Raw genomic sequence first — 16,987 nt, 5'->3', positions numbered from 1 at the left:
CCTCAGTCATACTAGCTACATTTCTAGTGGCTACTAGAATAGATACAGCATAGATAGGACACTTTCATCATCATAGAAAGCCCCATCGGACAGCCCAGTTCTAGAGCATTTTAAACAGCCCTGGAATTAGCTGGTCCTTAAAGTATTATAGAACTTTCTGTAAGCCAGTAAATTCTAAGTTGTTTTAGGAGGACAGCTCTTGGACTTTCTATTTATTTTATGGAAATTTGTCTGTTTAAATTTTCTACAGCTTCTGGAACAATTTTTTTAAACATTTTTATTGCTTTTTTCTGACTCTCAAAATGATGCATGTTTATTCTAATAAATTTTGGCAATCATAGAAAAATACTAAAAGAGAAGACAAAATCACCCATCACCTTACTGAATTGTTAACAATTGAGTACATTACCTTTCAGACTTTTAACCCCATATATATATATATTCAGTAAGATGTCATCGTATATGTGTCTATGTATGCATGAGATACAGACACACATGTAAGACATGTAAGTTTGTGTTCTCTTTTTTTTATTAAATGGTGAGCATTTCCCCCATCATTAAATAATCTTTGAAACATGATTTTTGGTGGCTACCTAGTATTCGGGTTCCACCACTTACCACAAGTGGACAAGATACTTTATGCTTTAGTTTTCTAAACTAAATGGGAATATACCTTCTTTGTATAGTTATAGTGAGGTTTAAATGGCTTAATGTATCTTATATTTTAAAGTCCCTGAACATGATCAATCACTTACAAAGCTCTCAATGAATGGTGTCATTATTACTATCATATAGATTCCATAACGATTACATACAATTCCAACTTTGCCACTTTTACTGAATATTCTGGAATTTAAGTGGACAGTTATTACCAGTTAGACACAAGGCAGTGAAACTAGATATAGAACAAATATGTTCAGTTCCACTGGTTCCTAAGGGTTACATTTGAAGAAACCATACAAATATAAATCAGTTATTGCAAAGACACTTAACCAGCTGATCCAACAATGATAAATAGAAATGGTACCCCTATCTTTTTGAGTCTATAGATAATCCAAGCAATCATTGGGAAATTGAGGTAAGGATGAAATTTTAGGCTTGACTTGGTTGAGTAACTATTTCAATTGCTAGTTCACTTTGTGCGGGTAGATAGAGATTGCATTTCTGTCTTGGCCTCTGCATACTCTGTGATGTATGTGAAAAGCAAATTAGAAGTGGATGGGGTTTAAGTGTTTACTCTGCTCCCTTCCTTGAATTACAGGATGTTGCCTTCAGGTTACTCAGTGAATTTGGATCATGCTGAAAGTTAGCACTGTTTCTTGATCAAAATAGACACCATACTTTAGCCCTTTTATGAGTGGAATAAGAATATATAATTTCCCTTAGAAAAATATTTTTCTTTTGATGGGCAGTGCTTCGTTCCATTCAGCAGAAAGTTACAGCTGTATAAGCTATAGCTGTACTAACCATCAGGTGAACTGAAGTCATTTATTTTTATTGAAGCACTGTTGGCCCTTCAGAAAGAGTAACTCTCGGGTTAGATGTAGGCTCACAGTCTGAAATGGAATATCAAAGGCATTAATGTTACATTGGTGAAGTATCTAACCTTTCAGGTGTGTGATAGACTGACTTGAATTAGCCCAAAGCGTACCTCAGTCTCTGCTTGGCTTGGTGGAGATCACACTTAGAGGAAAGTCACCATCATCTTACGCAATCATTAGCCTTTTCAGATCATTTCAATGCAGTTTCTCACAGAGTAAGATTTGCTAGATGTTCTTTATGTTAGTAACCTCACAGCGAGGTAGATGATGACATGGAGACTAAGGGCCACAATTTAAAGTGGAGAAGGAGATTTGGCTGGAGTGCCATGTTTCCTAAAGCAACTATACCAAGATAGTGCCAGTGCAAGGTAATAGTTAAACACACAGCTTTGGAGTCAGGTCTGGATTCAAATCTTTACTCTGGCAGTTTCTAGTGGTATGATCTTATGTGGGTCTTCACCTTTCTGTGCCTAGATTTCCTCACCTATAAAGTGGGAATGGGGACTTCCCTGGTGGTCCAGTGGTTAAGACCGTGTGCTCCCAATGCAGGGGGTATGGGTTTGATCCCTGGTCGGGGAACAAAGGTCCCGCATGCTGCACAGTGCAGCCAAAAAAATAAATAAAAAATAAAAAAATAAAGTGGGAGTGACCACGGGTCATCCCCACAGGCCTGATGCAAGGATCCAATGAGAAAACATGTGTGATTGGTTATCCGAGACTTGTTAACTGGATCGTTCTTATTTTATTTTATTTTATTTTTTGGAGCAGAGAAAGGTTTATTGCAGGGCCAAGCAAGGAAAATGGGTGACTCGTGCTAAAAAAAAACTCCAACTTGGATTGTCTTTTTAAAGATAAAGCCATTCTTAGAAAATAGTATTTCCCCCCCAAATTTAAATAGCCCCATTTTTTTATAACTCACATGTAGTTAAGTCTAGATATGGGCTTTATGTCCCAGGTGACACAGTTTGAAACAAAATGGGATTTTTTTGTTCAGAGTTATGGGAAAAGGAAGGCATATCAATAGACTACAGAGAAAGAATCTGGCATTCTTGGAGAAAAACTTCCCATGAAGCAGTGTGTTTTGATTAACAATAACAGTGTATGCACACTGTAAAAAAACAGGCAAAATAAAAGAGCATCCATTTAAAAGTAAGCATTCTCCCCCCTCAGACTCTCTTTGTCCATTTCCCTCCCTCTAGGTCTCCCAAGAGGCAACAAGTCTTAGCACTTCCCTTTCTATGCTTCCAGAAATTTCTGTGTCTATAAATAAGAAAAGTTCCTTTCCACATTTATTACATGCATGAGGACTCTGCCTTCACATAGCATATATTGTAGTAGCATCAACAGGCAATACACATAAAAACAGATACGAGCCCACGTGGAGGGCTGTACGGGAGTCAAGATGACAGGTGATGGGTTTGGATTAGAGGGAACAAGGTGGAGAAGCCAGATGGGCGTCAGATTAGGGCAATATTTTAAAGTCCTGTGGATTAGCTGTAGAATATAAAACACATATCCTAGTTCATACCTGTTGTACCAGCTTAATTATTACTAACCCCCATTTTACTCTCCCAAGTGTTCCGGTTTAGATAATAATCACATGGTTATCATATGTGTGAGGGAAGGAGAAGAATCAAGGGTGCAATTAGGTCAGTTCTTACAGCATTAACTGAAATAGGAAAAACAGAAGAGATCCTGAGGGGCTGGGGAATCTGGAATTTGGGTATGGAGATGTGAAATTTTAGAAGCCGACACAACAGTGTAAATCAACTATACTTCAATTTAAAAAAAAAGAAACAGATACTAAATAAACATTGGGGCGGAAAAAAAGAGAAGCCTATTAGATAGAGATACCAGGTAGGTATTTCTTATACAAGCCGAGAGGTTAGGGGAGAAGAGCTGGAGGTGGAAATATAAGAGTCATCGGTATAGAGATCCCATTTAAATGGTCAGGACAGGGTGAGCGCCCCCTGGAAGTGGGCATCCAGAGAAGAGGCCTGAAGACAGCCTGATGTACGCTCGCGCCCCGGTCTCTCTCCCTCCATCATATTATTTTATGCATTTGTTTTCTTTTCTTCCCAATTCTTGTCACTATTTGAAACCATTCCCTCCTCGCCTTGTACCTTCCCCTGCCTGCAGGCCCTCTGAGGCAGGTGCAGCAAAGATGCTGGTTTGCAGAGACCAAGCACAGCCTCACGCTCCCTCTGGATGCACTGCCCCTTGGCTCAGGGTCACTGCCCTGCCGTGACCTTCAGTCACGATACATGTCTTTCTTGGAGCCCTGTCATCTTTTCTCCAGGGCCAGGCTGCTTTGGGGACCCTGCTGTCAGCCAGCCTGTGGATGCCTGAGTCCAGTGCCTGACTGTTTCAAGTTCCCTCTCCACAGAGTTCAAGGAGGTAGCTGGACTCCTGTCCCCCATTCCCAAACAAGCCCTGGGGCCCGGAAGAGCCCGTGGAAGCATCCAGCGTGGGTTAGGATACAGGTTGGCCCAGAGCACACATGGAACCGGTAGGGGGGCTGCTTTTCATAATGTCACATTCCAACCAACCGGGTCTCAGCTCCGACCGGGCCCAGAGTTCTCTGTTACATAATCAAACATAGAACCAAACACAAATGGGACCCTCGCAGGCAGCTAGGTGAAGATGTAGAATACTGTCAAGGCTGAAGTGTCAGGAGCTGGGACCACTTAAAGGCGAGTAGAGTGTTTGTATCTAATGCCTGTTTTGGAGCAAAGTGGAATCAGAGACCTGGGCAGGGCGGGGTCATGAGGCAGGAGGACAGTCCAGTGCAGGAAGCGCTTAGAGGTTTTGGAGTCAGGAACCGGGTCTGAATCACAGAGATAGGAACAGTGGTCCAGCCAGCCAGGCAGAGCAAGGCGCGAGGAAGCGAGGAAATCGTGCTCAGGCACAAGAAGCCTTTTCTATCACACTCACACCTGTGAAGTGTGCAAGGACACACGAGTAAGAGCACGAAGGCGGTATGGGAAGAGAAGCTGCAGGTCACAGCCCACTTCTCAGAGATGGAAAGGTCCTATGGTGATTAGGAAGAACATCGTGCTGGCCATTTAACACATGCCAAGGCGGCTTTCAAGTGCTAGGCCATGTCTCTCTGTCTCTCCTCACAAGTCTCATGATGGCCCTGGATCAGTACTTTAAGGAAATAGCCCACGGATGTCACCAAGGTGTACCTCTACCCCGCATCACCCAGACAGCTCTCAGATCAGCCCTGAGAACCCCAGTTCTCAGAAGGGCTGCAGATGGGAAACCACAGCTGTACGGATTTGGGAGGCAGTAGATACGTGGCCATTCTACTCATCTGTTTGAGAATGCTGACTGCCTGATATGAGAATCATAGTTTTTTTTTTATTTTTATTTTATATTGGAGTCTAGTTGATTAACAGTGTTGTGTAAGTTTCAGGTGTACAGCAAAGTGATTCAGTTATACATATACATGTATCTATTCTTTTTCAAGTTCTTTTCCCACTTAGGCTATTACAGAATATTGAGCTGAGTTTCCTGTGCTATACGGTAGGTCCTTGTCGGTTATCCATTTTAGGTATAGCAGCGTGTACATGTCAATACCAAACTCCCAATCATAGTTTTTAGAATTTAAAAGGACACGAGACATAATGAATTTGAGAGAGAGAAATGTTAAGTGATTTTTTTTTCAAAGGCACACAACCAGGTTTTTGATTTCAAGGTAGAGTGATTGCCAGCGGACAAAGCTCCCTTCACAGTACTGAGGTACTGAGGAGACCTGGCCCACCAAGAGGGCCGCCAGCCCCACTTCAGTCACAGCAGGAAACGTGAGCAACTCCCTACCATTCTACCGTTTGAAGATTGGCCCTTTCTGGCTTTAGAAGTAAGGATTGATTGCTAAGCCCTTTCTAGTATCTGATTTAAGATTCTGCACCTCATGGGGCTTCAGAGAGGATGCTAAAGGTTACTCCTCATTCTACCAACGAATGACCTCTCGTCTGGGGACCTCTTCTTTTTTTTTTTTTTTAGACACCAATTGTACTTGAACATTTGTTTTTTTTTTTTAATTAATCTATTTATTTTTGGCTGTGTTGGGTCTTCGTTTCTGTGCTAGGGCTTTCTCTAGTTGCGGCGAGCGGGGGCCACTCTTCATCGCGGTGTGCGGGCCTCTCACTATCGCGGCCTCTCCCGTTGCGGAGCACAGGCTCCAGACACGCAGGCTCAGTAGTTGTGGCTCACGGGCCTAGTTGCTTCGCGGCATGTGGGATCTTCCCAGACCAGGGCTCGAACCCGTGTCCCCTGCATTAGCAGGCAGATTCTCAACCACTGCGCCACCAGGGAAGCCCTGGGGACCTCTTCTTGAACCTTGAGGCGGGGAGCCAGATCCAAGACTGACTCTTGATCCTAAACACCAGTGTGCACCCTGGGCAGCCCTCCGCTCCCCACCAGGAGGTTAAGAATCCCTGCGTCCCCCATTTCCCAGGTGTGCCACTTTGGCTGCTGTTCACTAATTCTTACCCTGCTTATAGAAACCCTACAGGACAGGGGCTTCCTGGTGGTGCAGTGGTTGAGAATCTGCCTGCCAATGCAGGGGACACAGGTTCGAGCCCTGGTCCGGGAAGATCCCATATGCCGCGGAGCAACTAAGCCCGTGCGCCACAACTACTGAGCCTGCGCTCTAGAGCCCGTGAGCCACAACTGCTGAGCCCACATGCCACAACTACTGAAGCCCACGCACCTAAAGCCCGCGCACGGCAACAAAGAGTAGCCCCCGCTCACTGCAACTAGAGAAAGCCCGTGCACAGCAGCAGAGACCCAACACAGCCAAAAATAAAAACAAATAAATAAATTTTAAAAAAAAAAGAAAAAGAAAAAGAAACCCTACAGGACAAAGCCAGCCAGCAGCATTCCTGCCATGGCCGTGCCTGTGACCTGTGAGCCTGTCTTCTGGTGATGCCCTGGGGCATTGTCTCACTGTCTCCTAGGACATCCTACCTCAGACACAAGGACTGGGTCTGCATTCTGAAAACCACAGGACTCCTAGTAGATGGCAGCTCTTTCAAATATGAGCAGATCAGATAAACTAAATCAGGTTCTTTTTTGTTTTTCATAAACAATATTGCCTTTGAGGCTAACCCAAAGAAACTAGACCTGTTTTGTATTGTTTCATGTAAGGTCTGGTAATGACATTCAACAAAGCTTTCTTGAAAGAGTTACCTCTCCCTGAGAATACCTTTTCCTATTATTTGCATGTACATGGCCCGTGTCCCTTTGATTTCTTTTGCACATCTTGGTGCTGAAGTGATGTTGGAACAAAAGAAGTAATGGAATTTAAAACAAACTTGAACGTCACAGGAAAAGAGAAAGGGAGGGGATAGGAGTAGGCCAAGTGTCTGCCATCCAGGGAGGGTCTGTAAGTGGAGATGCTTCTGTGGTCCCTGATTGACGCTGCGCTGTCCTCAGGGGATAGAGGGCAAGTATGCAGTGAGGTCATTAGCCGTTGATTTACTGTGTTTCGATAATTCAGGTCTCAAAGGATCTTTGCCTCCCAGTTCTGTTCTGCGCGGCTGACAATGATGAGCTGGTAAAGCTGGAAATGACATGGCTTTACATACCTAAGCTTACTAATAAGAGAAACTAAGGTCCAGAATATTTAAGCGACTTGGCCAAAGTCACACAGTCAGTGAGTGCCAGCAAGAGGACTGAAAGCTGGATTTTCTTACTCCCAAGCCATTGCCTTCTCCTCTACAACACCTCCCCCCCAGAAATAATCCTGATGTTTTTACCTCATGCCCTGTGTGCACAAACAGCTTTAAGTCCTTACCCTGTGGAGTCACCATGGCCGCCAAAGGAATCTAATTCTTTTATCCATATGTCTAAATGGATGGAGGGGTGATTTGCATCATAGAAATTGATTGGACTTGCTGTGCAATGGTTTCTGTCCCATCAAGCAGGCCCAGGAGAATCATTATTATGTGTTAGAGCAAGTGCAGGAAGTGGCTGAGTCACCCGTGGCCACATGAGCATCCAGATGACTGGGACCAACTCCATTTATGTCTATAATGTCCTCTCTTCACCTAGAACATAAGGACACTTAGTTATTTTTCCACTTGTTCGTGTTGGTGATGACAGTATCATGATTAGAAAATATAGCTGTCAGAAAAAAAAAGAGGCAAAGATGATACAGAATTATTCAACCAAATGAGATAGGAGGAACATAAACTCGATTTTGATGCTGTGTTTTGGCATCCTTATTCCTAGTTTTTTCTCACCTTGACTGCATTTCTGTTTATAACACAGAGGGGAACAAGAGGGAGATGTCTTATTTTTCTCAGTTTCTTAAGTATTTAGGAGATAACTAAATTTTATCTCCTAAATTATACATCTTGGGTTGGAGTCTGTCATTGTTTACTATCCTTGTTGGTGTTTATGTCAGACTTTATTCTTCTAATAAATGTCTCTGTGTTTATTTTCCATAAAGCTGTTTATCTTCATTCTTGTCAAGGAACCAGTAACCTTGGTAAATATTTTCTTATACCTGTTTCAATCAAATTGATGAGTAAATCTAATTACCAAGATGGCTCAACTCCTGACAATTTTTACTGAAAAGTATAATATGATTTGGATCTGGTTGGGTTAGAGAAAATCTATAGGAGCATCCTGGAGAAGGGATAGGAACCCCTGCCTGAAACAACAGGTCTGTACAAACCTGAGGTGGTCCCTATCTCTGCCCAAGGTGGTCCCTACATCTACCTGAGGTGGTCCCTAAGTCTTCCATTAGCATCACATCACTCTGCATTTCTAAGGAGCACAAAGGAGAGAGTCTGTTTTGTGATCATCTTCTGCTCCAGTCCCTAGATTCTCTGCTCAACTACATACAAGACTTGGTTTGAGCAAGGTCTGTAGCTTTCCCTTTCATTTATACTCGGTGCAGTTAAAATCCCGAAGACAGAACAGACCAACTACAAGAGCAACAACTTCCTTATTTGGGCCATTTTATTAAGAATGTTTATGGGCTTCTGTCATTAGTTTGCATTTTGGAAATCCAATAATACTAGTGTGAAAATAGTTGAAAGTGGGACGGACTTTATTCAGAAGCCAGTATTTCTGATTTTCATGTCACTTAAGAAGAAATAGAGACATGCCTATATTGACAAAATTTGGGTACATGCACATGGTCATAGCATTTTTTTAAACTTTACAGTGCTTTCCCCTGGTCCCATAGTTATCGTCTATATCTCAGAAGCTGGTTTTTCCATATTTTCCAGGTATCTAGATCATCTGTTTTTCCCCTGGCAGGGCAGACTTTCATATCCTTCATTAGTCCCTACCAAAATGCGATCTTTTTCCTCCTCAAAAGAGGTATAGGTAAGCTTTGCTTACCTTATCACATGTATTACTTATAGTTTTCCATAAATTTTCCCATTAACTGGCTGAATTTCTCAGGTTGTATTTCATGCTTTTAAAAAATCTCTGGATTTAAGATTTTATTCACCTATCAACCGTTTATGGAGTTTCCATTAGAGAGTAAGCTGCAGAGGGCAGGGAAGTGTATATATTTTTTCACTACCGTTGTTTCAAAACCCAGAGCTAGGCCTGGAACAAAATAAGTGATGCGAGACATGTGTGGAATGATCACGGGTCACTGATTGAAGGCAGCTTTATTCTAGGTGCTGGGGACACACGGGGAAGCAAAAATAAACCCAGTCGTGCACTCAGGGAGCTCACTTGAGCGAAATGGAACAGGAATTGATCGTCAAAATAAACATCAACTTGCAAATGTTGTGACAGTGCCGTGAAGCAAAGGTACAAGGAGCTGTGAGGATCTGGACTCGAGGGGTCCTCTCTCCTGGAAGAAGAGGGCGGAGCTGCCTGAGGAAGTGGCTTGAGTTAAGACCAAAGGATGGTTAGGCACCAGCTAGAGGAAGAGGAAAGGAAAGAGAGTTGCATCCTGTTTAGTTTCATCTCAGTTCTTTTCTTTTCCTCTCACTCTATGTTCCCCCTTGGTATTTATCACTATAGCCTCTTCCTATTTTTCCCACCACCTTAGTTTGCTCAATACTCATGGATTTCCTTATAGGTCTCAAGTGTATGTTGGTCTCCTTTTAGGAAACAACCAAAGCTTACTTTTCTGTTAAAAATGCCAGTAATTATTTTAGAAACTAAGGACAGAATATCAAAGAGAAAAATTAATTAACAAGGGGAGCATGTCCTCCTCTACCTATTTAATTGGGGTATGCTTAGGGACATGCCGTGTGACAGGTACTTAATAGATTTTGATTGGTTGGTCAGCTGATTGGTTAGTTGCTTGGCTGGTTGACTGAACGGCTGGTTGGCTGGCTAGATGTTGGTTGGTTAGCTAGCTGATTAGTAGGTTGGCTGGCTAGCTAGCTGCTGGCTGACTGGGTAGGTGTTTGGTGATTGGCTGACTGCCTGGTCGGTGGATTGGGTAATTGGTGAAAAAATGAGAGGGGTAATTTAGCTTTGGTTTTAAATTCAGACTTAATTTTACTCAGATTCTGACTGACCTGTCACTGACTCTATGATATTAGACAATTTACTTAAGCTCTTTAAGTCTCAATTCATTCTATAAAATGGTATTTTTCTCATAGAGCTGTTGTAAGGATAATAGTGATATAGCTTACAAAGCTTTAGCATGGTACTTAGGCTAAATGAACTCTTCATGAGTATATGCTCACTATTTTAAAGAAAAGAAAGAAGCTAGAGTTTTATTTCCAAAAGAAACAAAATTAGTGAAAGCAGATGATTATTCTTTTTAAATGTTTGCCCTATTTATCTTAGCCCTTCAAATATGTTTCAGTGCTGCAAATACACTTCTGTTACAGACTAGAAATACACAAACCTGAGAAGATTACAGTATGTGGAAAACTCAAAAGCGCACAAGCAAACCATTTTTTTCCTCGACAGATTAAAACGTAATTCTCTCCCCACCCTCTTCCTCTCCCATTCTTCCTCGTGGCCCTATTATTGTATTATTGTAGGGTGCATTAGGATACTAACTTCCTCTATGAAAAAAAGGAGTGCATAATATATTATTTCTTAACGTGGGTGATGATGGTTACCCAGGTGTTTGCTTTATAACTATTTGCTAAACTGAATATGTATGATTTATGTATTTTCCTATGTGCACACTCACACTTAAACACACACAAAAGAGGTGAAATTGGCATGTAACAAGGTGATGGGATAGGATAGTACAGACCACATATAAACCTAAGTTGGGTCTAGACAAGCAAAGGAAATTGGTTAAAAATTCCAAATTGAAAGGAATACACAAACAATAAACCCTGTGAACAAGAGATGAAGATTATTCCAACTACTCCAAATTGGCTATCTCCATCTCACAAATTGAGTGGCTAGAGTGACAAATTAGGGATCTGTTTGTTTGTTTGTTTGTTTTGCTAATCTGCATGGATGTGACCTGCGCTGGAGTCACTGTGGGGCGGGATCTTTCCATGTCTATTCCACTTGCTTAACCTCAGGCATGAAAAGCTTCTCTCGATGACAGAGCTCTTTAGGAGGCCGCGATGAGTCAAGTCCCTTTGCACAGGTATCACTGCCCCGTCTCTTCCAGCCGTCTTCATTAACATTCCTTCCACTTGTGCATGATTTCAGACAGCTGCCCTGGTTTACTGAATGCTATCAGACACAAAGTTAAGAATTACAAGTCTTTATTACTAACAAGCAGCTTTTGGTTTTTCAGCGCCGACTGGGAGATGCAGCAAAGAAAGCAATCAGCAAGCTCCAGGTCAGGACCATCAAGAAGGGTGACAAGGTAACAGCCTCTTTTCTTTTTGGCGAGGAGCTATTCAGAGAAGCTCCCGAGTTTCCTAGCAGCCAGTGTGGAAAAGAAGATGAGGAAGGGAAATACGTGCTAATAGTTCTCCTGTGAACATCTGTTATTATACCCATCATTATTTAACATAATTTAAAGCAGTTTATAAAATGCATACTATAGGACAACAGAGTAGTTGGAGGAAGAATTGAAAAGTAGGTATAGGAAAAGTAGACGCAACCAGGATGAAATCAGTATACACACGCATTACCTGAAACGTATAGCAGAAATGGGTCCCAAAATTTAAGTTGGGGCTCTCCAGCAAGCCAATGCAAAGAAGGAAGCAATATTCAATATTCAAACAAATCTAATTACCTTATTCCAGTGTCCCACAAGATAAAAGCAAAATGGCTGTTGCTGGTATTACAGCTTGAGAAAGTTTTTCCATGAATCCTTGCAAGGAAGATTGTTATATGCTGAGTGATCTCCTCCACTTGAGTCTGCAGCAAATGCAAGAAGCATATTTAGTCCCTCTGAAATTGAGTTTCTAGAACCCCAACGTCAAGGCAACAGTCTCCCTAGCTGTAGAATGATGACATAAAGCGAAAAGCAGAAGCATATCTTAAGGAAGGACCGCAAAGTAGGCCAGTCTAGGCCCACAAGCCTCTCAAGGGCCTCTGTTCTCCCCAGGAGAATTTTTCCCCCAGGAGAAATTTTAGAGCAGTGAATTGCAGTACATGGGTTTGGGGCTCCTTGGGGCATCGTAAGAGATTCACAGCTCTACTTGTATAGGAGGTGTTGTCTCTGGTATGAATAATTGATTAGTCTCGCTAATTATGTGCTGCTGTTTTTCAACTATATAAAAATACTGTTGAGCTTAACAGGATAAAATTCATTTAAAAGCATCACTAAATTTAAAGTATATTTTTTCATTACTTTTTTATCCTCAAACAGGATAATAAAAGAACAAGGACTATTACATAAGTAATGTATTATGGGGTGTTGAAAGAGATTTATGTCCTTGAAAAGAAAGCTGGAACCACTATTTAAGAGTTGTACACATTAGATTCCCGAGGAATGGATAGATTAAATATCATTTTGACAATTCTCCATGAATAGTATTTCTCATCCTCGAGACTTTGCTATGTCACCTCTGATTGTAATAAGTAGCATTATTAGCAATGGTACATTAAAAAACTGTTTCCTCACAAAAGCTCTTGCAGTGGAACCCAGAAACAGAAAGTGGAGGTTGGAAGGAATAGAAACTAAACCAGTGTACAATAAATTATGGATTAAGAAAACTGGCACCGAGACAGTTGAAAGCCTTGCTCCAGGCCAGCTCTCCTTTGGCTTGTTATTTGTGTGTTTACAGGAGTTGAAGGTAGGAAAGCAGGTTCATCTGTGCTGTCTCTCTTGCAGGAAACCGAGCCTGATTTTGACAACTGTGCAGTTTGTATTGAAGGGTACAAGCCCAACGATGTGGTCCGGATCTTGCCCTGCCGGTGAGTGGCGAGGCTGCCTGCTTTTGACTGGGGCGTGTGTGGAGAGTGTCTGCTAGCCTTACTGGCTCCGACCTGCTCGGCCTGGCCCTGCAAGGTCAGTCTGCCCCAACGGTGCCCTATTCAAATAAGAAACCACCACCAAGCTCATTCTCTTTGTATAACCTTTCTCCTTGAAAACATTTTGTCTTGTGACATCAGAAATATTTTTCCGATCCTCTTCACACCAAAGGGAGGAGACTACTGCTTGACCTAGGACCTCATGTACACAGTTTGATGATGTAGCTCCAAGTTCAAGTTTTTTTTAACAACAGGTCTATAATATTCAGAATCATACGCACTTTTACAAGTGCTATTTTAATTAAAATAATAAACTCTTAAAAATGTTTTCTGAACGATCATGAAGGGATCAGCAACCAGAATATAATCAGGAGGGAGTAGGAAGCCAAAGGCAGATTTCATTCCCCTTTATTTTTTATTGACGAGAAGAGAACGTGAGAATCACCCCGAAACTTCTAGAATCTAGGGGCGGATGCCAGCATGTGTAGTTGGAAAAACTGCCAACTGGTGATTCTCATAGAACCCTAATCCCTCTCCCTCAACTGAAATTCACCGTTAAGGTGTCTAGATTCTTTTTATACAGTTAACATTAGATAAATTTAAATATTTCCATAAAAGAAAATATTTTAAAGTTGCCTAAAGCTTTTTTAGTGTTTTTGCATCTGTGCAGGTGTCCTAAAAATAAAAATTAAATACTGCCTTAAACAAAGAGTCTTCACTTAGAAATACTGGCTTTAAGAATTCTAACAGTATTTAAGGAAATAAAGTAGAACACAGTCACCACCAAGATATAAAGCAATCCATTCGGTCATAAAACAATGTGATGTTAAGAACTATTTATTAGAAACACAAAAGAAATAGGATATGCCTTAGGGGAATTAGTTTAATAATCTCAAAGTGACAAAATCTCAAAGTGACAAAAAGGATCAAGATACTCAGATAGATGCAGACACTCCAAGGGGAGTGGATTGTGCTTGAAATGCTCTCAGGCAAATTGATCAGTAGGAAAACCAGCCTGAGGAAAGCGCACTCTGGTGGCCCCAGCTGAAACCTTCAGGCGGGATTCCCTTTCCTTAGTTTATAGATGGTTGACTGTCTCTAAGAACAAATCATAAATTGGGACACGTAAAGACTCGGCAGCGTCCTTCATATGAGGGTACTATAGATAAATTCTCTCTCTAGACATTATACTTGGTATTTGCTTGGTGACTTCTAGAAATGCTGGCCAAGAATGGCAGTATGTGAACTACAGAGAGCCTCTCCCGCTAGCATCTTTCCTCTCTGCAGCATTTTATTAAGAGTTTTATAAAGCCTCATAGCTATGCACAGGGAAAGTGCTTGATTTTAGTTTCCTTTGGAGCTGCCTTAGAGCCCTGTGAGGCTCCTACTAATAAAAAATATCCAAAGCTAAAATTAAAGGTAAATAGCATCTTTCCCCTGAGAATCCAAAGAACTTTACAAATGTAATTAAGAAAAAAAAAACCTAAAAATAGAACTACCATATGACCCAGCAATCCCACTACTGGGCATATACCCTGAGAAACCCATAATTCAAAAGGACACATGTACCCCAATGTTCATTGCAGCTCTATTTACAATAGCCAGGACATGGAAACAGCCTAAGTGTCCAATGATAGGTGAATGGATAAAGAAGATGTGGCACAGATATACAATAGAATATTACTCAGCCCTAAAAAGGAACAAAATTGGGTCATTTATAGAGATGTGGATGGACCTAGAGTCTGTCATACAGAGTGAAGTAAGCCAGAAAAAGAAAAACAAATATTGTACAATAACGCATATGTGTGGAATCTAGAAAAGTGGTACAGATGAACCTATTTGTAGAGCAGGAATAGAGATGTAGATGTAGAGACCAGATATGTGGACACAGTTGCGGGAAGGGGAGGGTGGAACGAATTGGGAGATTAGGTTTGACATAAATACACCACCATGTGTAAAATATTAGCTAAGGGAACCTGCTGTATAGCACAGGGAGCTCAGCTCGGTGCTCTGTGACGACCTAGATGGGTGAGATGGGGGGGTGGGAGGAAGGTCCAAGAGGGAGGGGATATATGCATACATATAGCTGATTCACTTTGTTGTACAGCAGAAACTAACACAACATTGTAAATCAATTTTACTCCAGTAAAAGAAAAAAAAACTATATATAGGCTTACTTTAGCTCCATCATTCATACTGTATAAAATAGCTTGTTCAATTAGAGCTCTTTCATGAGTATATCTCATGTTACTACGTATAATTGCTGGAGGCTGCATAATATCTAAGTCACAGATGTACCACAGTGTAATTTACCACGCCCCTGTTGTGGACCATTTGGCTGATTTCAGTTTTTAATTATGACAAATTACATTGCTTTAGCAGTATTTAAATTGTCATGATATATTATTCCAGATCTGCTTTTACAGTATATTTTTTAGAAATTTTAACGAAGACAAAAATAGCACGTTAGTACTTGTCACAAAAAAAAAAAAAAAAAAAAAAAAAAAAAAACCTTTAGGAAGTTTAATCTTATTTATGCTAACACTTGCCCTAGGCCAGTTTAGTTTGGCCTCAGGCTCCTCCTTTTTACATCATCCTTTGCTTCTCAGCTCATTTCTTGATTCTTTTTGCTTCAAGTTCCTCACTGTACATCTGCTTTTATTTCCTTCCTGTGGGCCCTGCTTTAAATAACAAATACATCGAGCATTACCAAACACAGGTTGTAGTTGCTGTTTGACCTTAGACTAGCCACACAGGCCTACTTTTTGAAGAGCTCATCCAATTTTTCCATGTGGCTTTTAAAATCAAGATATTTATGCCTGTTGCTGGTTTCTGCCAGACAGTTTGCACTAATGGCTGTTATCAAACAAATGCACTGGCATTTGCTTTTTTGCTAGATAATTTCCCCTGGGGTATTATTAAGCCTTTGCTCCTATGAACTTCATAGTCTCTCTTACCAATTATTTCCAGGCTGACTCATCCACAGAATTCTTTGCATCTCCTTGGAGTAAAAACTGTTCCAAAAAATGTTCCAGCATATTGTCTTTCTTCTCTCACACTCTTTTCGGTGGGCTCCTAACCCCTGACATGCTGGGTGCCTCTCTTCTCTATGGTTGCCATTTAGGGTGTCTTTCCAAATCACCCAGTCTCGTACCATGACTTTTTCAGAATCATTCTCTTGCTTGTGTCCCTTTTAAAGACACTTGCACAAATTAGGATGAATTAATAAGTGATTCTTCCTCTTTATTTGTAGTCATGGTGATGAATAAAGTCAAACTGTGCACATATTCATGTGCCATTTCTCCCCCATTGTTCTTTCTTTGTCAGGGTCCTTCTCTAGCCCTTGGAGGCAAGCTTCCCCATTGGGTGAGCCTGGACACCCACATTTCGTGTGAGGGAGGGACCACAACAGCACACAAAACACCTCAGGTCTAACTTTGGTGGTTTGGATTTGATCCTAATACACCACTAAGATATTTTCCAAGGAACTGTGGTTTTGCCATAGCATACCTATGCCAAAACATACAACGCACTGCATTTTAGGGCTGTTTTTTGTGACTAGGATCTGTACTTGCAATTATGATTTGTAGCCACAAAAGGTATCTTATTGAAGTTCTGTTGTCTTCTCTTGTCCAGAGAAGAAGTTGGGCTCTCTGATTCTTCTTTGACTTTTACCCTATGGTGTCCCCACTGTCCTTCAATGGTTATTCACCTCAAACTGTTTACCCAATTTCAAACGCCGTATCTCAGAAAGAGCATGATCTCCTTGGGCAGAGCAAACGTCCTTGTTTGTCATTTTTTAAAAACAAAGCAGTGTATGCATCCTTTCTCTACATGTTTGTCATTTTTTAAAAACAAAGCAATGTGTACATCCTTTCTCTACGTGCCTATACAGTTCTTTCCTATCTCTAATTTATTACTAAAGCGTTATCACTAATTTGGGAAGATATTAGTTTCTACTACTGTCTTTTCCTTTGTTTGCAAACTCTCCCCACAATTTAGGAAAAAGTATGAAAGCTCCTTGGCAACAACAGGCCCTTGCCATAACCTTTTTAGTAACTAAATGCTTTATTCAAAACAACAAACATTTCTTTTGTACCAACTGTATACCA

The 16,987-nt window shown here is 41.2% G+C and overlaps 1 protein-coding gene and 1 long non-coding RNA gene across 2 annotated transcripts in view; one reads left to right on the top strand and one right to left on the bottom strand.

Moving 5' to 3' along the window:
• RNF150 (ring finger protein 150) overlaps positions 1-16,987 on the top strand; it is a 253,046-nt gene that overhangs the window by 163,217 nt on the left and 72,842 nt on the right. The window contains exons 3-4 of the mRNA XM_082463426.1: positions 11,245-11,316; positions 12,736-12,818. Of these exons, the coding sequence (XP_082319552.1) occupies positions 11,245-11,316; positions 12,736-12,818 (155 nt within the window). The remainder of the gene's footprint in view (positions 1-11,244; positions 11,317-12,735; positions 12,819-16,987) is intronic.
• LOC309661650 overlaps positions 1-16,987 on the bottom strand; it is a 110,238-nt gene that overhangs the window by 23,522 nt on the left and 69,729 nt on the right. The gene's annotated exons all lie outside the window — the stretch shown is intronic.

Source organism: Balaenoptera physalus (assembly GCF_965194825.1).
Source record: "Balaenoptera physalus genome assembly, chromosome: 5".
Classification (NCBI taxonomy): Eukaryota; Metazoa; Chordata; class Mammalia; order Artiodactyla; family Balaenopteridae; genus Balaenoptera; species Balaenoptera physalus.
This window is presented reverse-complemented; position numbering and strand designations above follow the sequence as displayed.